Below are 23,934 nucleotides of genomic sequence, written 5' to 3' on the forward strand. Positions count from 1 at the left end.
CATTACATTTTTAAAATATAACTCTAGTGAAATAAAATGGATTCTTCAGTGTTTGACTAAACTTATGGAGCTCTATATGTCCCTTAATTTTCAGCTTCTTAAAGGGGTCTTCAGAAGAATAACACATATCCCCATCACCCCAGTAATCATGAGAACATGTGTCTTTAAGTCCCCTGCATAAATTAAGTGTGATTGCACAATCACTGTTCCTTTTACCTCTATGGGACTGATAAGGGTATGTTCACACAGAGTTTTTTGGAGCGGATTTTGACGTGAAATCCAGCTCAAAATCCAGCTCCAAAAACAGCTCCCATTGACTCGCTTCTTTACTCTGCTAGCTAGTAGCAGGAAAAAGAAGCGACATACCCTATCTTGCCACTGATTCCGCAGCTGACTCAACTGCGGCGTCTGTAGTGCGAAGCTCCCTCCCAATTAGGCCCATTCTTCGGGCCTAATCCGGAGCAGAATACTGCGACAGGATCCCGTCGCGGCTAGCCGCGTGGAAGTGTTCACATTCGGAATGCAAATTCCGCCGTGTGAACATACTCTAAGACGGGTAGGGAACCTTGGCTCGCCAGCTGCTGTGAAACTACAACTCCCATCATTCTCCATTCACTTCCATGGGAGTTCCAAGAATAGCAGAACAAGTAGGCATGCTGGGAGTTGTAGTTTTGCAACAGCTGGAGAGCCAAGGTTCCCTACCCCTGCACTAAGATAGACAAGTAGATTGTTCTAGTCAGTCCCATAGAAAAAAATGGAGCGGTGATCAGGCAGGGGAATTAGGTCCCCTTTGTATTCTCATATGAATCGTGGGGGTTCCACCTGTCAGACCCCCATTAATCAGGCACTTGAGCAGACCCTGATCCTCTATTCTGAAAATCAATTACCTTTATTTGAATGGGATTATTTTGGTATATGAATTCTTGCAAATCCCACTTACATGATTTAGAAAGTTTGATACAATTTCTGCCACAAATCTTCCATTAATGAATATCCCATTAGAATAAAATGAAGATGTGGCAAACATGTTTATTGACTGCTTAAGGGGTTTCCTACTAAAGACACATCTCTATTAACTATATATAATGTATTCTATAATAATCTGACACAGTTGGATTTTTTTTTTCTAACCCCTGACATGATTCTTGTATAGAAAAACTTGGATTATATATTATATAGCAGGACTCATCTTTTTTTTTTTTTTACTCATGTATAAAATACAGACTATTCCTAGAAGTCTCATCTTAAAGGGGCTCTATCACTGGGAAAAGTCATTTTTATCTAATCACATGCTTGCATAGGCTTTAGAAATGCTATTCCACACCTACCTTTAGTATGTAGATTGCCTCAATGGTTTCTGAATAAGTCCGTTTTTATTCATATGCTAATGAGCTTCCAGCCAGCTCAGGAAGTTCCCAGCAGCCTCCTCTCTGCTATTATCTCCTATGTGTGTGAAGCAAACAGGAAGCGAGTCATCATCAGCAGCCTCCCATAGAAAACAGCAGAGAGAGGTGTGCACCATCTATCGTGCGCCAGTCTAATTAGCATATGAATATAAACGGACTTATTCAGAAACCAGTGAGGCAATCTACATACTATAGGTAGGTGTGAAATAGACTTTCTAAGGGCTATGCAAAGGTGTGATTAGTTAAAAATGACTTTTCCTAGTGATAGAGCCCCTTTAATGTTACATATATTAAACAATGCAGCACCTGATGTAACTGCAAGTCATGTCACGCAGACTAGACAAAAAAAACAAGTCACATCTGACATCTTAATCTGAAATATCTAATCCAACGTTCACTATGACCCAGTCTATGTAAACTTTAACTTTATTCCAATTTTTCAGGCGTATCTTCTATCAAATACTGCAGCACTAACAGACAAGAAAAGGGTTAGAGAGAGAACTCTGGCAATCCTTCCAAAATGACATCTTGGCTGAAGGAACTGGTGAGTATCCATTTCTATTAGTGGGTGGCAAAAGAGACACAATCTACAGGGCATGGCTGGTGGTAAGATATGATATCATAATGAACTGACATACCCAAAGTGTTGTTGCCTATGGCAACCATTCTGGATTAATTTTAATTTAAACAAATGGTTTCTCTGACAGCTAAAATCTGATTGGCCGCAGTGGGCAAAATATCCACATTTCTTTGTTCTAGTTTTGATAAAGTCCCCATTTACAAAAAAAAGTTTACAACCATATTTGGTGCAAACTATACCAAAAATAGTCATTGTATTTGGAAATTTATCCAAAAAGTTTTAGCTTTTCTTAACATTCTCCAAATTTGAAAAGTGACAAGAAAAGTGGCCATGGCCTGCAAGGAGTGGGTTTAGTCATAGTTGTTAAGAAAGAAGCCAATAAAGATCAGGGGAGCATGGGATGGACACAATGCTAAACTACCATCAGAGAACACTGCTGAATTCTTCGTCAGTGTTTACCTGAATGCTGCTGCAGCAAAATCTATCAGAAATTGGGCGATCTTTATTGTATCACACCTGTAGAAGTTATTTAACCTTTGCTTTGTATAGGTTGAAACCATAGGTGAAACTTGCAGCAATACCTGACATTCTGTGGGGCTATAACCTATAGCGCAGGTCACTTTGTGGTGTGGGGTTTAGTAACAGCAAATGAATGAGATATGTAGAAATCTCACCACTTTGCTGGTACTGGACATTGTAGCAAACTCGCTGGTGACCAATCCACAAAGAGTACTGCCCACGTGTCGCCAGGAACATGGTGCAAATATTGGTGCAATGTGTAATTCTACAAGCTGCAATTTACTAACTTTAAGGTACTCCCAAATGCACCCAAGAACAGTATGCCTTAAATAAACTTTGCTCAATTCAATCTAACTATCTCCTTTATTTAACTGAGGTAATAGAAATATCTTATGCTGGGTTCACACCAGCGTTCGGGTCTCCGTTCTGAGGAAACCTGTCAGACCGAGTCCGGTTGTGAGCGCCGGTGAGCGTTTTATGCTCTCCGCGGCGAAACCGTTTTTTTGTAAACCGGATACAAAGTCCTGCATGTCCGACTCTGCAGCAAAACCGTTTTTTTAAAAAACAGACACAAAGAGCTTAAAACGCTCACCGGCGCTCACAGCCAGACACTTTTCAAACCCATTCAAATGAATGGGTTTTAAAAATGCCTGCAGGTTTCCACCTCCTGCTCAGTTTCGTGCAGGAAATGGAAACCTGCAAAATGGAGGCCAGGATGTAGATGTGAACCCGGCCTTAGTATAAGTAGTATTTTTCGTTATATAACTCAAGTTAACTTACAAAAGCTCTGATGTTTTTAGGTGAACTTCATATAAACAGGCACAAAAACGTACATTACATTAGGAGCTAACATCTTCACAATTCCTTGGAAACCCCATGTGGCGAAAAAAAAGTGGCGTTTTACAGTCTCAGAAATCCCAATTCTAGGGAATCCCATCCCCACTTTGCGGTCAAAAACCGGCAGTTTCCCTATAGGTATAACTGAAACAGAAAGTCTGCAGTGGAAACCTTTGCAAACTTTCAGTCCAAAGCACTGCAATGCATTGCCGGCGTGGTTTTTCCTGCAGCGCTTTTTTGCTGCTGAACGCCATGTGGGACCTTAGCATTAGGCCAGGTTCACATCTGTGTTTGGGTTTCCATTCGGAAAGTCTGCTTAGGGACCCACCGAACAGAAACCTATACACATAAAAAATCAGTTACCTAAGGAAACCCACAGACGCAATAGACTATAATGTGGCCCATGTGGTTTCCATTCAGTTTCTGCACGAAACATGCGGAGAGAAAAGTGCTGCTGCTTGTGCACCTGTGTGTGCATTGCCGTATATCACATAACCATGTACTAATTATAATTCACTAGTAGAGATGAGCGAACAGTAAAATGTTCGAGGTTCGATATTCGTTTCGAGTAGCCCCTCAATATTCGACTACTCGAATCGAATATCGAACCCTATTATAGTCTATGGGGGGAAAATGCTCGTTTCAGGGGTAGGCAACGTTCAATCAAATTATACTTACCAAGTCCACGAGTGAGGGTCGGGCTGGATCCTCCGAGAAGTCTTCTCTGTGCAGCGTCCCCGCGGCATCTTCCGGCTCTGAATTCACTCTGCCAGGCATCGGGTCTGGGCAGAGCCGACTGCGCATGCCCGCACTACAAGCGGACATGCGCAGTCGGCTCTACCAAGGCCCGATGCCTGGCAGAGTGAATGAAGAGCCGGAAGACGCTGCGGGGAAGCTGCACGGAGAAGACTTCTAAAGGTAGGAGAAGAACCAGCGTTGATTGGCCGACTGTATAGCATTCAGCCAATCAATGCTGGTTCTGCATCGAACTTTTACATTCAAACAGCGAGTGGTACTCGAGTACGAGTATTTCGAATACCGTAGTATTCGATCGAATACCTACTCAATCGAATACTACTCACTCATCTCTATTCACTAGAAGTAAGCTGAATGAATGGCAGCAAGCAGAGATCTAAAAAACAAACAGAGGAATTAATACAGAAAATATATTGGAAAATATGGTCATGTGATGTACAGTCCATGGTCATGATGAGCACACAGGTACACAGCTCATTACCAGGCAGATGTCTGATTACTGTGCTGTGACTATAATGAGCTGTGTCTGTCACATGACCATGGTCTGTATATCAAATGACCATGGTCAAAATTCTGTGTTTTAGAATTAATCAGAATGAGTCATAGCAAAAAGATCTAGAAAACTGGAGGAATTGATACAAATATTATATTGGAAAATTGTACAACTTTTTATTATACAAACAATAACATTTGTCTCTCAATATTGGTCTGAAAGTGGTCAATTGCTTTAAGTATCTAGTTTTATGCCAAAATGTTTTCCCATGTTTTTTTTAAATATATCACAATGAACCACACATAATCATATTTTAATGTTACCTTGTGTTTTTCAGGTGCAATATCGTGGATTATTCACACTGATATTTGTACTGGGAATTGGAGGATCTTTTCAATATGGATTTCAAATATCTATCATGAATTCTCCTTCTCAGGTAAGTATATGACTGGGATTTATTACTAAGGCCGGTTACAGACGAGCGTGTGCTTCTGGTCAGCCGTGAATTAAAGGCATGGGCTTCGCACGAGGGACACGCAGATGTCCCCGTGTGCTGCTTGTGCACTAGCTGTGCTTCCAAAGTCCCTTTCATTACATGAATAGGAGTTATGGAAGCAAGGGCCGCAAAATAAGTTCAGGAATAGGAAATGTTCTATATTTTGCACCTGCAGTCATGTGTATGGGTCCATAGAAATGAATGGGTCAGTGTGCTATAAACGATAGCCCACTGAGCACAGTCACTGTCATCTGCAAGGGGCCTAAATATGTGGAGGGAAGTTACAATCACTTTAAACAAAGATATTCACAAAATAAAAAATTCTGCACTCAAAACTCCTCCAATGAAAAGTAACTAATGAATACTATACTAATAAAAATATATCACATACAATAGAATCGGAATTTAGTGAAAACATGGAATTTTATAGTAAATTATTATTTATGCTGTTAATTAATACCAATGCATGCCTAATAAACAGCAAAAACTATCTGTAAAATATAAAACTCCCCGTTATGATGTTATTGAATTGTTTTTTACATTTTTATTAGGTACTGACAACTTTGTAAATATTCATTATTGTAACCAGAGTGAACTTGCAGTCAGTCAGTGCACTTGTGAGCACAATCTGCTCTAAATGTATATTGAAGCCCAAATTAGTATAAATTGATATATGAGCCAGCTCAGAGGAACACACACAGTCACAAGGTGCACGTATGTAGGGGCCACACGGTGGCTCAGTGGTTAGCACTGCAGTGCTGGAGTCCTGGGTTCAAATCCCGCCAAGGGCAAAAAACCATCTGCAAGGAGTTTGTATGTTCTCCCCGTGTTTGCATGGATTTCCATCCCATATTCCAAAGACATACTGATAGGGAAAAATGTACAGTGAGCTCTATGTAGAGCATAAAAAAAAAAAAAAAAAGGTGCAAGTATGTGACCAATATGGATTCTGGTCTTTAAGGGCGTATAGTGAGGTTTGTATACATTGTAAGTTTGTAAGTTCCGATTAATATAATTAACATAACATGATTGGCTATAAAGCCGTCACGTAAGTTTCAGCACATAACTATTGGATAAGGCACAAGAAGAAGTTTCATCCCATTATAGATAACAGTTTTCTGTAAGGAGGGGATGAGTTTTGGGCAGTGCCCGAGAAAGAAATGTAAGATGAAGGCAGGAACAAGTTGGCATCCTTCACTCAACCCCATAACTTTATATTAAATATTCAGTGAAACATAGATGTATATAGCCTTTCTGCTCTCTAACATATATAATACAAATGTGAACCAAACCCCCTTACTACTCTTACCTGTGGAACATTAGGGTAAGTTCAGACAGAGTTTTTTGGTCAGGATTTTGAGGCCATATCCACCTCAAAATCCTGACCAAAAAGACGGCTCCCTTTGAAATCAATGGGAGCCGCTCAGGTCTTTCTTCCAGGAGCTGTTTCTTCCTGCTCCCAGAAAAAAGAAGCGAGATGCTCATTCTTCAGGCAGTTTCGCCTCGCGATTTGGCCTGAAGACACTCCCAACTCGGACTAGGCCCATTCATTGGGCCTAATCCGGAGCAGAGTGCACGGCTGGATGCCTGTACAGTGCACCGGTTTTCAGTCAAGGCCACACAGTCTGAACTTACCCTTAAGTAGGGGGTATTTTCAGGGGAAACAAAAAATAAAATATATAAACCTTAGGCTAAAGGTCCATGTTGTAGAACACAGCTAACAAACATTCTGGTAAAAATGCAGAAGAAACGCATCACAATTTTTTCTGCAGTGTTTTTCATTACTTTTTTTGCCGTGTTTTTCTTTGTGATTTTCTTCCCCTATTAAATCTATAGGGAAAACATGAGCTTTTTCACAGGTAAAATCAACATGCTGCGTTTTTCAAAAACACACGTTTTCAAAATGCAGCTTTTCTGCAGCGTATTTTTTAGTTTGTGTGTGTGGATGGATTTGCCAGAATCTCATTGGCTTTGTCGGTACTGCAAACTGTGGCTCACATGCGCAACAACTGCTCCATTCAAGCGGAAGACGTGAACTCCCCTTTGTCGTGATCAGTGAACGTCCCAAGTGGAAATCCTACAATAATGCAACACAAACACCTATACTGTTGATAGGTGATAAGTTGTTATGGTGGGGTATTGATATTATGTATAGATCCTCTGTGTGCCCAATATTACATTTCACTGGACAAGAAAGTGCTACATGCAGCAGCAATTAGAAATATCCAACCTGGAATATCTGTGAATGGATTACAGTGATTCTAGATGTAAGGACTCTGGGAAATCAGCCATACAATAACATATATGAAACGTGTTGTACATGACTACAAAAATATGATTGCATTCTTCCTGAAACAGTTTTACACCTGGGTTTTGATGAATATTGTAACTCAGTTTTGATGGCACTTAGCTTTCAATACCAAACTCTTTGGCATACTTTTTGTGTCAACCTACATTAGTATGGGTCCCGAATGGGTATTCTGTACAAATGGCATGCTTTAGAAAAGTGACATAGTGAAGTTTTGGACATCGGTAAAATTACACGTTTTGTGAATTAGTGATTCCTATAAAACAAGTTAGTGAATGCATTTTAATATCTACTCTTTGATTCTGTCCTAGTTTGTAAAGAGATTTATCAATGACACTTGGATACATCGCTATTATCTACCTATTAATGACAATAGCCTAAGATTACTTTGGTCTTTTATTGTATCAATTTACTGCATTGGAGGGCTGGTGGGCTCTCTGGGATCTGGATATTTAGCTTCTAAATATGGCAAGTAAGTATACAATTCTTACATAACAATTTATAATAATGGCATACTATTGTGAATACAATTTTAACATTTACATTCAGTGACACATATATGTAAATTACTGTATATACACACATATATAAGTATAAATTGACACATATAAAGTACAGAAAATAACATATCAATCATTTTCTCGTTACTTTACTTAAGACAAAATTATTCACTTCTCACTTCAGAAAAAGATGTCAGCTGTGCAGCGATGTGATCCCTATAGCTGCAGCATTATTGATGGGTCTCAGTGCCACTGCTAAATCTTTTGAGATGATTCTGCTTGCCCGCTTTCTGTATGGCATTAATGCAGGTATGACCTTTTTACTAAAGCCCACTGGTTACTTTCAAGTATAAATATATACCTATATAAGTAGGCTTTAAAGGGAGTCTACCACCTCCCCAAGTATATTCAACTTCCAGCATCTTGTTATACAGCACATTACACTGATAAACAACTTACCTATGTTATCTATGTCACTTTTATAGATTGGGAGAATGACAACTTCAAAACTTATGCAGTTGGTGCACTGGGGGCGAGCATTCAGCCGTGGAGCATCACTCTTGTTGCTTTTGTATGATGAGTGATGTCATGGCAGTAGGAAAATCAACTCCCACTGCAAGGGGTGGTGTAGACAGGAGATGGTAGGGGTCTCAGTGGCAAAAGCAGTGCTCCAGGGAGCTGAAGGCCCACCCCCTGTGCACCAACTGACTCATTTGCATAAGACTTCAAAGTTGTTTTTTTTCAAAATCTACAAAAGTGGCATACATATCAAAGCTATGTTTTTTACCATTGTAATGTCCCCAGTAATGTGGTGTTGGCAGTTAAGTAGGAGGTTGTGATAGACTCCCTTTAAAACTGAGATTTCTATTTCAGGATTTGGACTCAACATCCACTGTCAGTATGCAGGAGAAATTGCAGATAAGAAACTACGAGGATTTACTAGCACCAGTATCTCCATATTTGTGACAACTGGAAAACTGACTGGGCAAATTTTAGGGCTTAGGTGAGTACTCAGGTATATGTCAGTTTATTGCTAACATATATATATATATATATATATATACACTGTATATATATATATATATATATATATATATATATATATATATATATATATATATATATATACACACATATCGGTTGGAACATTTTAAAGAAGTTACCAGGCTTAAATTTTATTTTTTAATTAGGCCAGGGGAGCTGAAAAAAAGCATACTCACCTGTGCGGTCCTGCTGCTCGGCTGTCTTCTTGCAGTGGAATTCCTCGCCAGCTGTGATGTCCTGTGTCCCTTCTGCTAAGGCCACTGATTGGCCTCAGCAGCCTCAGGAAGGAACACGGGACATCCCAGGTAGTGACGCCCCATGGCCTTCTCTGAGGCCACTGATTTACCTAGTGGTTGTGTGCAGTGGACACTTACACCAGAAGAAAACAGCAGATCGGCAGGACCAGACTGCACTGAGAGGCACCGGATCACCAAGAGAAGATGAGTGTGATTTTTATTTTGTTTTTTCACCTCCTTCAGCCTAAATCCTATTAATATTATAAATGTGAAAGTTTGTGAGTTTGGATGTTTGTGGGTTTGTGTGTTCGGATGTTTGTTAGTCAATCACGCAAAACCCGCTCGACCGATTTGGCTGAAATTTTCCACAAACATAGTTAATACACCCCATTGCGCAATAGGCTACTTTTCGTCACAATAGCGCACATACGTTTTTCCCAGGACCCCCACAAACCCCAAACTCACACCACCATCTCTGCAATCTCACACACTTTGGACCATAGCAAGCCACAAAATTCATATTGCCCTCTGCAGCCTCGCCCCTAACCCCACACAATCTCATATACATATACTTTACCACTTTGCCCCTCACCTTAACGATACTCCAGGAGGCTCTCTTTAACGCTCCAGAGCAGCCATGTTTGCCAACCCCCACCGCTCTGACAATCCGTGACACCGCCCACCCATGTCAATACCCCTAGGCGGTCTAATAAATGCAAAAAAAAAAAAAGTTTAAAAAAAGTAAAAAAAATATTAAAAAAAAAAAAGGATTAAAAATTCAAATCACCCCCCTTTCCCTAGGAACACATATAAAAGTAGTTAAAAACTGTGAAACACATACATGTTAGGTATCCCCGCGTCCAAAATCGCCCGCTCTACAAAGCTATACAAATATTTTTCCTGTTCGGTAAACGCCGTAGCGGGAAAAATGGTCAAAAGTGCCAAACCGCCGTTTTTTTACTGTTATGATTCTGATAAAAATTTGAATAAAAAGTGATCAAAGCAATAACATTTCCTGAAAATGGACTACAAAGTACAGAGAGACCAGATTATGGGGATAATGTCACTCCTTAAGGAGAGACCATCTATTAGGTGTGTGGAGACTTATACAGCCATAGTCGCTCCACTGTAAAGGATCATGGGAGGAATATGCAAATCTGTCTCCCAGATCTGTCTCCCACTATAGCGTAGGGAGGCGCTACTAGCCAGACAATCAGTCTGTACTTCACTAATACAGGAGTTATACCAGTGAATTTTTTGAACCCCCAGCCAAGAACTGTATGTTGAGTCTGGTTTCAAGTTACAATGGTCGACAAATAGCATTGATTGCTGAAAATATTGTATCCTGACTTCATTGTCTGTGAGCAGTAAACAGTATGTAGATGTGCCTTTGTTATTAAGTTTCATATAACTTTTGTTGGGGAGGTAGCTCGGTAGAAGCAGTGATCTGAACTCAAACAGTCAAAGACAGGGACACAAAATATTCAGCAAACTGGTTTATTTGGAAAAAAACAGGAAAATAAATAAACCTTGACTTCAGACACAAAATGAGCAAAACAAAATACAGGACAAAAACTAAATAAAATCCTGCTCGTCTGAGCGACTAACTAAACAGTAATGTTAACCTAACTATACGTGTGGGTTACTACCAGCCACGCGAACAAAACAAACACAAATTTGTCTCAGTGAACTCAGGGTTACAGGACAGACCAGGCCATCTCCTTTCACTCCATGGATCTGTATTGGAGTGCGGAATCTACAGCGTTTTTCTGGCCCAGTAATGAGCCAAGGACTAACACTAAAGACCCGCACTGGAGCACACATAAGTTAAAAACCTGAGGGAGATATAGCGAGATTCCAGTACTCTGCCTGTCACATTCTCACACTTTATATGAAAATATAACTTCATGTAAATGTATGTTTATTTATATGCAAATAAGGGGAAAAGTGCTTTGGGGCAGTGCTTTAGCCTGCTTGGGCTTTAGTCTCAGCTCTAGATTCCCAGGTAAAGCTCTTTTCCTCTTGTTTGCATATGACTAAAATGTCGATTTACATGAAATTAAGACTCCAAAATTGAATAACAGAGAGATACTTGGAAACTGTATAATCACCTTTACAAGGTACTGGGGTTAGGTTTATAACAAATTTACTGCTGATAGACTTTCTTTAACACCTTCCTTGCATTCTTTGTTATAACATACCTAAAAGACATTCTAACATGTTAACATTTTGTCCTTACCCTAGAGAAGTTCTAGGGATTGAATCTATGTGGCCTCTTCTCTTAGCATTTAGTGGGTTCTGGGCACTTGCTCAGATGGTCACTTTGCCATTCTTTCCGGAGTCCCCACCATACCTCCTGATGGAAAAAAAGGATAAAGATGGCTGCATACAAGGTACATAGTAAGCTTATTTCACATGCTTTGTGTGACATTGCAGCTTGATCTCATTTATTTTAGTGGAGTTTAGCTGCATTGCTGGACACAACTCTTAGACAGGTGTTATATGTGCTGTTTTTGGAATAAGACATGTTTTTACTTTTCTTGGACATTCCAAGTCATGTTTTTGTCATTTTGCTAAATGAGAAATAAACAGTAATAGAAAAGGACAAGATTCCCCAAAAACCACCATATGTGACATGTAGGCAAACAAAAATAACAAAAGCATAGAAAGCAATAATAGAAAAATAACCTCAAAGATGAAGTGAGGGCTGGGATACCTCCAAACTGCAGGGGGTCTAAAAGATAAAGAAGTCTTTGTGTAGATTAGCTTCCAAAAGAGAAATAATGAGTCTCCACCAGGTAACTCAAGACCAAACAACAAAGGTTCACACGTGGAATTCCAGCACCCAGCCAAAATACCATAAGAGGGACCTGTTAGGGGGCGTTCACACTACCGTCGGTGTCCGACATGTAGTGTCCGCTCCTAGTGTCCACTCAAAATCTGTCACGGACACTAGGAGCGGACACTAGATGTGTCCGTGACACCTGTCATTCACTTGAATGGGCATCGGGTGCGTTCTTTTGCACTCCGTGCCCATCCTTCTCTGTCCGCAAGAGAAGATGTCCGACTTCTCAAGCGGACAGAAAATCCTGCATGCAGGGTTCCTCTGTCCGCTTGAGAAGTCGGACATCTTCTCTTGCGGACAGAGAAGGACGGGCACGGAGTGCAAAAGAACGCACCCGATGCCCATTCAAGTGAATGACAGGTGTCACGGACACATCTAGTGTCCCCTCCTAGTGTCCGTGACAGATTTTGAGCGGACACTACATGTCGGACACCGACGGTAGTGTGAACGCTCCCTTAGTCAAAAACTTTTTGGGATTATATGTCAGCCAAACCATCAGTTTAGAAATTCTCAAATGTGAAATTCATTGCTAGTCTATGAGCTACAGCAGTTGTTGTGGATTCGATTCAAACATTATGGTTTGAAGTACTATATATATATATATATATATATATATATATATATATATATATATATATATCACAAGAGAGAGTGACAAATAGCATATAATCGTTATCCTATAGTAGTAAGCTGTGTGTAGTAGCTAGTAACACTTTTAATGCTAATACACCAAATTATCTTTATTTTGCTATTATTTATGCTTCTCCGTACCAGCACTGAAACAACTGTGGGGAGATCGAGACCATCAGAAAGAGATTGATGAAATGTTACAAGAACAAGCTTCCCGGAGAAGTGCTCGGAGTCTAACTGTCCTGGAATTGCTGAGAGAACCGTCACTCCGCTGGCAGCTCTATATACTGGCTGTCTTGACCACGGCTCTACAACTATGTGGAATCAATGCAGTATGGCTACTTCTCTTTCTCAGCTTTTCCCCATCATAAGTAAATTCAGATGTTAATCTTAAAATATAACTATATATTTACAGAGGCTAAACAGGAAGCCTCAGGGCCCCAGTGTAAAATCTGTACCAGGCCCCGACTATATTGAATTATTATATTATTACTATTATTATAGTACTAGCCTCCACATATTGACAATACACAGGTTGTTACGTTGCTATACATGTACACATAAAAGTGATAATAGTTCCTGTGTAGAGCACTAATTTTGCAATCCTGAATCGCAATACATAGTCCACGTACTTGTGGTTGGACAGATTAAAAAATGGCCTTACAGCTGGTACACAATGGCCAAGAACAGATCACATACACTTTACCTGCTTGGTTCAGATTTTCTATTATAAAATGAAAGATTTCACTTTACATAGAAATTAGTAAAATACTCAAACAGTACAACATTATGGCGGGGTAATCTGTAAAATACTCTTGTTTTTTAGGTCTACTTTTATGCTGCTGAAGTTTTTAGAGCTGCTGGGTTTCCAGACAAACAAATTCCATACTTAACAGTAGGTGTTGGAGTATGCGAGTCCACCTCAGTGATCCTATGTGTAAGTGACAACAAAACCTTCTTGCATTTCAGTAGGAAACAAAGAAGTAGATTGTATTTCACTGTACGTACAGTATCACCACTACAATACCTGTCACATTTTACTTTGTTACTCATTTATTTTCTGTTATATTTTAAATGCTTCCGTCCAGTGAAGCTTAACCTTATAAAGCGCTAAACCTAAGATGACAGTGAACTGTGCACTCAGTTCACATTATGCTGTAGGTAACATAAGCAAGGCACTGGAAAGTCAAGTATTTTATAGGGAAAGAAAACTGCAAAGAAAAGTTGGAAAACTCCTAATAAAGTATGTGTGCTCATCTATAAGACCAGGTTCAGTAGGAGGTTCTGTCAGTGATAGTTGTATATGACGGTTAGGCCCTCCAATATACTTATTGGGGTGATTTATAAATACTGGTGTAGTGAACGCTGGTCATATTTGTGGTGCCAGTTAACAATGCACCTACTTTATAAAGAGGTACATGCCTCCTCATACATGAGGCACCTTTTGGGCAAAACTGTACACCTGAACTGAAATCATTGCCAACTCATAGTTGGTGTAAATGTAAGGTATCAAGTAAAGGTATTAAGTAAACTAGCATAAGTGATAATAAATCTGGCACGGATGGCGGCCTCTTTCCCCTTTTAAGAAAGTGATGAGGGCCACACAAAATATAGAGTTGCAATTTTGTTTCCTTGGAATTCCATACACTTTACATACCTCAGGCAGCACCTCATGGGATAAACTGGGGGGGCTATATTTTTTAATAAAGAAATAATTTTTACTCACCTGTCCAGGCCACCATCCGCTGTCGCCTTTCTTCATGTCAGCTACAGCGTGCCCTGGAGGCGTCAGTGGAGGGCGGCCTGGACAGGAGCATGGACAGGTGAGTAAAAATTATCGCCCACTACTCTGTGTGAGGGAAAAGGGGGTCCTAAACTGGATGTGTGGGATGTAAAAAAAAAAAAAAAAAAAAAAAAAGGCTCATATACTGTGTGTGGGCTTTAAAAAGGTGTCATAAACTGTGTGAGGGCCAACAATAGGAGGCTCATATATAGCAAAGAACAAAGTAGTCAGCGGCACTACTGCGACAGCGCTCGTATTCACAATCTTGTGTCAGTATTGGCAAATCTTCCGGCTATAACAGCCAAAAAAACCATGGAATAAATTAAATCCCAGGGTGGTGCTCACTGTGAAAAAACCTAGACAGGCAGTGACATATGTGAAATGTAGAAAACAGGGCACTCACCCGCCACGGGATACATAAAACATTTGTTTTTATTTCATCCTCTTTAAAAAAAGGTCAAACCTTGACCATCGGGGTACAGAAGACGGAATGATGCAAAGAAACAAACAGCGACAATCGTTTTGTGCTTAGTGCACTTCGTCAGGCTTCCTTCAACTGCTAGCAACATCATTGATTTATCCAGATGGAACAGGTCAACACGCCTACTTTTGACCTTACTACACCCAAGTTCAGATACGGTCAGATAAGTACCATACGGCCAGTTTATTAGGCTAAGAAGGGTTAATAGTCAGTTCCAACAGTTTGAATTACAAGCACAAGATTTAAAGAAAAGACTAAGAGAAAGAGGATACCCTAAAAGAATAATCGATAAAGCCTATCATAGAGCCAGCAATATTGATCGAGAAAAACTGTTTCATGTGAAAAAGAAAAGCGCACCAAACAGGTTTGTATTTTCCTTTAAGTTTAGCCCACTGGCCAACCAAATTAAAAGCGCGATTCATAGAAACTGGCACTTGTTAGAAAATGACCCTATATTGGCGAAGACAGCAATTAATCGACCATTAATAACTTTTAAAAAATGTCGAACAATTCGAGATAGTGTTGTATCTAGCAACTTTACATCACAAAAAAATATGTGGTTAACCGGGTTAAAACCGCAAGGCAACTTCCGTTGCAAAAACTGTTCCTACTGTCAGTTTAACAGTCAGGCGAAATTTATGAATATAGGAGGCATTGAATTTAATATTAGACAGTTCATTACGTGTAAAACGTCCTTTGTGGTCTATGTGATCACATGCCCATGTAGGAAGTTCTATGTGGGCAAAACTATTAGACCGATGCATCATAGGTTCAGGGAACACGTTCGGTCTATCAGCAGTGGCAAAGGATCACCATGACTGATAGAACATGTTAGGGAGGCCCACGGAGGGAGAGCCGATTGTCTGTCTTTCTGTGGGTTACGTCATATAGAACCCCTGCCCAGAGGAGGCGATAGAGGTAGAAAGTTATTACAGGAAGAGGCTAAGATCATTCTGCGTACGGGAGCAATGGGACCACTTGGTCTCAATGAGAGGGTTGATATGAGCGTTTTTTTGTAATCTTCGCATGAACAGTATGTGTCGGCTTCGTCCTGTTTGTTTTTCTTATGTTATCCCCTAGAAGAGCTTTGACACGTCTTATAATGTGCAATATAGGAAAAAAGTCCTTACTTCAGCTACTTCCGCTAGTAAGGAGTGCAAGATAAATCGCGGTTTACATCTAGCGATATCTGGTACGATCCGTTATAGTTTTCTATAGATTGATATACGTAGCTAGACAAATTTACTCAGCTTCTTTTTTCGATAGGCGTTTATAATCCTGTGGTATAGGGAATTAGGTGTAGACAACAAGAGACTGCTATAGACCTAAACGGAATAACGTTGTTTAGTCCTATATTATTTAAAAGAATGAAGGGGAGGAGTTTGGAGTAGGCTAGGTTACTTTTCCCTGCCCCATAGCACAGGAACGAGGATAAAGGTAGTTTATGTATATAGTTCCTGTTTGGGTTTGTCTCTAATAGATTGATAATCAGGGATCACGACAAATGTTACAGTTTCAGTATAGGCATAGCAATGTAGTTCCCTTTTATAGATCTGTTGTATAGATGTGCTGGTGGCGGAAGGTGAATTAGGGGTAGCGCTAATTGGTGCACATTTAATAAAAGAATTACGCTCTATAGAGAAGAATGTCACAAATTGAGGCTAATAATGTATGATGTATTACATGTTATCAACATTACATCGATTGTGTTTTAACTTGTTTTTAACTGATGAATGTAATTATCTGAACTTGGGTGTAGTAAGGTCAAAAGTAGGCGTGTTGACCCGTTCCATCTGGATAAATCAATGATGTTGCTAGCAGTTGAAGGAAGCCTGACGAAGTGCACTAAGCACGAAACGATCGTCGCTGTTTGTTTCTTTGCATCATTCCGTCTTCTGTACCCCGATGGTCAAGGTTTGACCTTTTTTTTAAAGAGGATGAAATAAAAACGAATGTTTTATGTATCCCGTGGCGGGTGAGTGCCCTGTTTTCTACATTTCACATAGGAGGGTCATATGTTGTGTGGGGAGGTAAAAAAGAGGGTCATATAGTGCGTGGTAGCCGTAAAAGGGGTCATATATTGTGTGTGGACCATAAAAAAATCTGTCATATATTTTGGGGGGGGCAAAAAAATTGGGTCATACAGTGTCTTAGAACAGAACCCGGCACAGGGTATTAAATTGCTTTCCTCTATTACCTACGTTGTGTCTGCTTGGTTTTGCAATGGGTTTTTGGGCCCTCTTTGGCTATGGGGTGCTACAACAACCCCCACCCAACCTAGTTGTTACACTACTTATAATGTATGCGCATTAATGAAATTATATGGTTAGAAACAGCCACCAAATAATTGTCGGTCTGCGATCTGTGGATCTAAACCATAATTTGGGAAATCCATTTCCACAGGAACCCACATATCTATCCATGTATATAAAACACTGTTTTTATTTCTAAGTAGTGTAAAGGGCCTTTTTTTGCAAACTTTTTTTTTTCAGAGTCTAGTAATCGACCATTTCGGCAGAAGACTTATTTTACTGGTCGGGTATACATTCATGATTCTATCACTGGGACTTCTGACACTGACAATTTCACTGCAGGTAACTGTCATATTACTATACTGATATACTACTCCCATAAAATCACTGAAATCATCCAAATCACTTTTGGTTTAACATACTGAGCTTATAAGAGTTGTCCACTTTCAGACCAATATTGACAGACAAATGTTATTGTTTGTATAATAAAAAGTTAGATAATTTTCCAGTATAATTTCTGTATCAATTTCTAGATCTCTGCTTGCTGTCATTCATTCTGATTACCTCTAGTGGATGAAATTCTGTCCATGGTCATGTGGTATACAGTTCATGGTCATGTGATGGACACACAGGTGCACTGCTCGTTATCAGGCAGATGTCTAATTACTGTGCTGTGACTATAACGAGCTGGGCACCTGTGTGTACATCACATGACCATGGACTGTATACCACATGACCATGGATCGTACATCACATGACCATGGACAGAATTTCATCCACTAGAAGTAAGCAGTATGATTAACAGCAAGCAGAGATCTAGAAAATTGTGAAGAAATACTCTAATAAATGTATAACTGTTCATTTTAGATTTAGATTCATTTTAGATTTTTTTATTAAATCTGTACTATTTATTAAAATAATTTTCACATGTAAATACAGTATTTTTCATTAATACTTAGGGCACTTTCTCCTGGATGCCGTACTGCAGTGTAATCCTTCTTTTCATATATACACTATCATTCAGTACAGGAGCAGGTGAGTGATAATTCTGATAATCCTTGAAAGGGCATATTCACATAAGGTGGGATGTTGTGTAAATTTCTGCTACTGTCTCATCTATCAAAATGAGGCATACAGAACCATATTTGTTTCCTACTAAAACAACCCCATTAGGCTAAGGCCCCACATTGTGAAAATGCGGTGATTTTTGGCTGCTGTGGAAACATAGAGGGAAAAAAACGCTGTATTTTACAGTACCAGCATAGTGAATGCAATTCTGGCTAATCCCGTCTACACATTGCAGAAAAATACAGGTGCAGAAAAACAACTTTTTGAACAGTGCAACATGTTATTTTTAGATGCGGAAACACAAACATGTTCCAGATAGATTTAGGCAGAAGCCCCACTTTGCAAAAACGCAGCATTTTACAGTAACTGCAAAGTGAATAGGATTCTAGTGGATGCATTTATTCTGATAAACTATATTAAATGTTCTTATAATCTCCTGTACTAGTTCCTGACAATTTAAATGTACTTTCCCTGGGCAATATTTGGGTTGTTATCGCAGTATTTAATAACCTGGACATGGAGTGGGACATAAACAGAGAAAACACACTGCTGGAAATCTGTAGTAAATGAGACACAATCTACGTGACTCTAAGGTCCTGCACATTTTTTCCAACATATTTATTTCTGACAGAAAAAGTGGTATGAGGGGTTAATAAATGCTGTGATAGTGTATCACAACTGTGGTGTCAATCAGCCCCATAGACTGTTGGTGAATCAATGGCTACAATAGCTTTACTGGAAATGAATCTTAGTTGATTTGCAATGATAATGCAGAATAAAACAAAGAAAAAGTATGTTACTTTGCATACTATCCCAACAAATGACACACTATTAAGCAGTAGTTTTAGACTGGGGCCTCACGTGGCATAAATGCTGTGGCAAAAACCGCCGCGTTTTACAGTCCCTGCAAAGTGGTTGGGATTCTAACGAATCTCAACCACACATTGTAGAAAAATACGCACAGAAGAAATTCTTCAAATTCCAAAGTTGTTGCGTTTTTGGACATTGCAGCATGTCAATTATAACTATGGAGACACTGGAGGTTTCACTATACGAATAACTGAGCAACCGTTCTTACCAGCTCATCATGGCAGAGGTAAAGGGAAATACAGAACATGTAGTACTGTACAATACCACAAAGTGGCACTACTAGTCTGCCAATCACTGAAAGCACTTCACTAATACATGGGTTTTACCAGTTGGAACCCCCAGCCAAGCCTTGAACATGTTGAGTCTAATTTCTAGTTAGAATATTCTAGCTGTCTGCACTGCAGATTTATCAATTGTGACTTTTTACAAAGTTGCAAAAATTGTCTCAAACTCACTCAGTGGGTGGTGTAAAAAGTGGAGTAACAATTCAGGAATGACGTGTGAGACTTATAGATACATCTAATTCATTAAACACTTGAGACAGATTATGCCAATGTAGACTCCAGCATAACTGACTTTAATAATTCCTGGTTTAGACTGAAGCTCCAAGTTCTGAAAACAAGTGTTTGATAGTACCTGGAGTAACTCCAGCAGGTAACGGGCGCTATTTACTGCAGCATCGGGTGCTGCCTGAAGATGAATGTGGAGAGGAGAGGAGCTGCCTCCTCCACAGTCCATCTTTTAACAGTAGTGAAGCCAGCAATTGCTGGCTTCACTACTGTACTCAAGCAGGGGCCGCCTGCTGTCTGGCCCCTGCCTCCCGGCACTTGCATGGTGACAGCGGGCAGGAGAAACTTCCTACTGCCTACTGTTCCAAGCACTGTGCCAGCATCTATACTAGTAGGTTACAGGACCTGTGACATGACATCATCAAAGGTCCTTTAACCTACTAAGACAGAATCAGTGTATTTTGTGGGCGGAGCTATCTGGATTGTACAGGTCAGTGTACAATGAAGAGGAATGGGTTGTAGGCTATCTGTGAGGAAGAGGGGTACATGGGCGTGCAGGCTGTGTGTGAGCAAAGAGGTGACGTGGGGGGCAGATTTTGTGAGAGAGAAGGGGAAATCGGGGTGCAGGCTGTGGGTGACCAAGAGTGTGGTGGAATGGGGGGTCTCCTCCACATTACCCTCTTGCTCGCACAGAGCTTGCACCCCCATTTTCCCCTCTTGCTTATACACACCTTGCACCCCACGTCACCCTCTTGTTCACATACAGCCTGCACGCCAATGTACCCCTCTTGGGGGGGGGGGCATGTCAAAAGTTCGCCACGGGGCCCCGCCATTCCTAGTTACACAACTGCATATAGGTATCTTAGGGGCAGAAAGTCCACAGAGGAAAACTAAGATTTCCAGAACTGTGAGGTTTTTGGAAATAAGAGCATGTCAATGTTACCTACAGAAATGCTGGCAGTTTTCCTGTAAGTATAATGGAAAAGTGCCGTGGGTCAGATCGTTGCTTCTGTGTTTTTTCCCACATCGCTTTTTTCGCTGTGGCCCATTACGTGGGGCCTTAGCCTAAAACCTATCAATGTCCACCGTAAAAAAAAACAAAGAGTGCATGTCAGTTTTTTTACAGGCTGTGGAAAAACAGTTTGTCAATAAAAACTGGCATTTCAATAGAGCCATAGACATTCATTTTATTGATTTTAATTGGATCTGTTGGGATATTATATATTGATGAATTAATAAACTATTATTTTTGTAAATTTTTCTTATTTTGGTACATTTGATGGGTCTACATCTGGACAGCTACTATGCTATACTGAATTTGAACAGCCCCTCTCATTTTTGTCTCAATATGCTCTTTAGTTACCATATAGTTGTATTCTTTTTTTTTTCTTGTAAATGTAGATTGTGAGCCCCACATAGAGCTCACAATGTACATTTTTCCCTATCAGTATGTCTTTTTTTTGGAATATGGGATGGAAATCCATGCAAACACGGGGAGAACATACAAGCTCCTTGCAGATGGTTTTATGCCCTTGGTGGGATTTGAGCACCAGGACTCCAGCGCTGCAGGGCTGAAGTGCTAACCACTGAGCCACCGCGTGGCCCCTTATATAGTTGTATTCTTAACATGTATGTTATCTTGCACTCACTACGGGTTTTTTTCCCCTCAGGTGGGACCACCATGACTATCAATCTAGAAATATTTTCACAGGAGGCTCGGGCTGCTGCAATGGTGATTGCAGGAGTAATAAACTGGATGGGCCTGACTATCATTGGTTTTGTCTTCCCCTTTGTAGTGGTAAGAAAAAAAAGTATAAGGCTAAGACCTCCAAGTAGTGGCCTACAGTGAAAAAGCACTGCAGGAAAAACCCCAGTGGAAACACATGGCGGTTTTTCCTGCAGCTTTTTTTTTACATACAGTCCACGTAGGTTTCCTTAGCGGACTTTCTTCTTCAATTATAACTATAGGGAAACCACCGGCAATTCCATTGCTATAATTGACATGCTGCGATTTCCAAAACAGAGAATGTTTCGGAAATTACAGCGTTTCCACTGTATGTATTTTTCTGCAATGAATCCCACCCACTTTGCAGTGGCTTTAAAACGGATTAAAGCATCTTTTTCAAGCATTGATTAGGTCCATACACAAGGCCATTTTTGTCATCCAAATCCCTTCAGTTGTTTTAATGGATGGCGATCTGATAGCATTAGGATAAATGCTTTCCTATCGGCTTGTGTACACGTCAGTTTCTTTTAAGGCTTACTGTACATAACAGTGTGCAGTCTCCAGGTCAGTGAAAACGGCACACATGACACACAAATTGGTATCCATGTGTTATCCCTGCCTTTCACTGACCTATACAATCAAATGAATTGACAGAGCCTCCAGGTATAGGACCTGCAATATGATTTGCGGATGAGGCCTCAGGGATTTGTGCAGCCCGAGGCTCTTCCAAGGGGGGCTCTGATTTGGGGTATCAAGCCACTCGGATGACACCTGGATGTCATCTGAGTGTCTCCCGAGTGCAGTCTGCTAAAAAATTGTACACTCAGTCATTTGCATGAGGCCTTAGAAATGTTTTTTTGGACACATGGCCAAATAAGATGTCATTATTTAGAATACTTTGAAACCATTAACACATACTCACTAAATATGAACCAATGTTGCCTTTTTCAGGTGTCAAGTGGTCATTACTGGGGTATTCAAGCAATTCTCACCTATCCACTACATTGGTGATAACTGCTTCATTGTGGGAGACTGACCACAGGGATTCCCACTGTTTCGCAGAATAGATCACCCCAGTCCCCATGCCTCCTAAGCTGTAAGATCACTGCTAGGAGGAGTTTGAATAGAGTGCTGGTCGAGCATGCTCCCTGCCACTCTATTCAACACCATTGGCAGTATGGCCATGGATGTCAAATGTGAGGGGGCCTGCTGAACCACTCCCACATTCACACTCCACCATACTTTAGTGCTGTAACTGAATGGATTGCGGAATACTATTCTGATCATAGATGTGGGTCTTAGTGAAGAGGTGATAATTGCTTATGTCTGGGATACCCCCTTTAATATACCTTTCATAGCTCAGTTGTTTAGGTGAAACATGAAATAGACCCCATTCCCAGTTTACAAAAAAAATGGTGTTCCTGTTTAATAGTCTGGTGGAACATTCACTGGCCTTGAGGGCTGTGTGAGAACACTTCCATATCTCTTCCAGAAAGTGTCTGCTAGAATAGCAGAAAAGAGAAAGCTTGTTTCTTAGAAAGCTGCAAGCCATCTCTAAATGGAGTCTGAAGAAGATGGCTACCTTAATGCCTCTCCTTTAGTCATAATATACATTTTCACTCTCTACTTGCATCATAGCTGTCTATAGGAATATATGGCACCAATGCACTTGCAAACAGATTTGCAAATCCATATAAAGATGAATATCTCTGCATTGCTTCACCAGTTTATGGCCACATAGGTATATATCTGCTGCTATCGAAGTCTCCTACCCAGCACTATTATTAGATTGGGAGGAATTTTGAACTCAACAGAATCCCTTTAAAAAGAGTCTGTCACTCAGACACTTGATATCTAGCCAGCCATAGTGAATGAACAGCCAATGTCACATGTCAGGCCATCTGTGTGCCAGATGTGAAAGTTATGCTCGCTATTTTCTATCATATAAGTTGTACAGCCACAGTGGCCATAACACCTCTCCACGTTTTACAATACTATAAAGTGGCATGAGTGGAGTAAAAAGGGAAAGTCACAAAATTCTGACAAATGACTTTCACCAAAATGTGTGACTTTTAATGGCAAAGCAATGAATACATTTTCTCCTCTGTGTGAAAAGTAAACCTGTTTATTTCCTCAGAAATTAAATATTCTTGTTTTCCTTCCCAGGCCACTATGGAGCAGTTTTGTTTCCTCATCTTCCTCTTCATCACTGCGATCTGTGGGGCATTTCTCTACTTTTACCTACCTGAAACTAAAGGGAAATCTTGGTTACAGATAAAAGAGGATTTTAATAAGTACAATTTCACAAACCAGCACAGTACAGGAGACCAGCCAAGTGTCTATGTTATATCAACCAGATTCTGACCCCAGAGACGCTCATCACAAGAACGTTTTGTCGAGCTACCAATTAATCTGTTCCAGGAAGCATGCTCCATTGTGCTAAATAATCTATTTTTTACGGACACATCTGACAATGAGTGTGTATCCAGACTGAATGACTTCATAAATGCTTAGTTACTATATAGTGATCAGTTGTGTTATATTTATAATAATATTTCAGTGTGCATGATGTATTATGTGCTAATAACTAATAGT

The 23,934-nt window shown here is 40.2% G+C and overlaps 1 protein-coding gene across 1 annotated transcript; it reads left to right on the plus strand.

Annotated features, from left to right (window-relative positions):
* The first annotated feature begins 1,926 nt into the window (after window positions 1–1,926).
* LOC142193609 (solute carrier family 2, facilitated glucose transporter member 11-like) lies at window positions 1,927–23,703 on the plus strand. Its single transcript, XM_075262600.1, has 12 exons — window positions 1,927–1,950; window positions 4,929–5,027; window positions 7,707–7,867; window positions 8,080–8,204; window positions 8,769–8,898; window positions 11,420–11,568; window positions 12,795–12,982; window positions 13,477–13,587; window positions 17,407–17,508; window positions 18,126–18,201; window positions 21,284–21,411; window positions 23,506–23,703. The coding sequence occupies exons 1-12, from the start codon at window positions 1,927–1,929 to the stop codon at window positions 23,701–23,703; spliced, it is 1,491 nt and encodes a 496-aa protein (XP_075118701.1).
* The last annotated feature ends 231 nt before the right edge of the window (window positions 23,704–23,934 follow it).

This window comes from Leptodactylus fuscus, chromosome 1, assembly GCF_031893055.1.
Source record: "Leptodactylus fuscus isolate aLepFus1 chromosome 1, aLepFus1.hap2, whole genome shotgun sequence".
Classification (NCBI taxonomy): Eukaryota; Metazoa; Chordata; class Amphibia; order Anura; family Leptodactylidae; genus Leptodactylus; species Leptodactylus fuscus.

Coding starts and splice junctions, on each gene's coding strand:
- LOC142193609 (XM_075262600.1), top strand. CDS start 1,927: ATGACATCTTGGCTGAAGGAACTG. Junction 1,951..4,928: donor CATCTTGGCTGAAGGAACTG/GTGAGTATCCAT, acceptor TGTGTTTTTCAG/GTGCAATATCGTGGATTATT. Junction 7,868..8,079: donor TTAGCTTCTAAATATGGCAA/GTAAGTATACAA, acceptor TTCTCACTTCAG/AAAAAGATGTCAGCTGTGCA.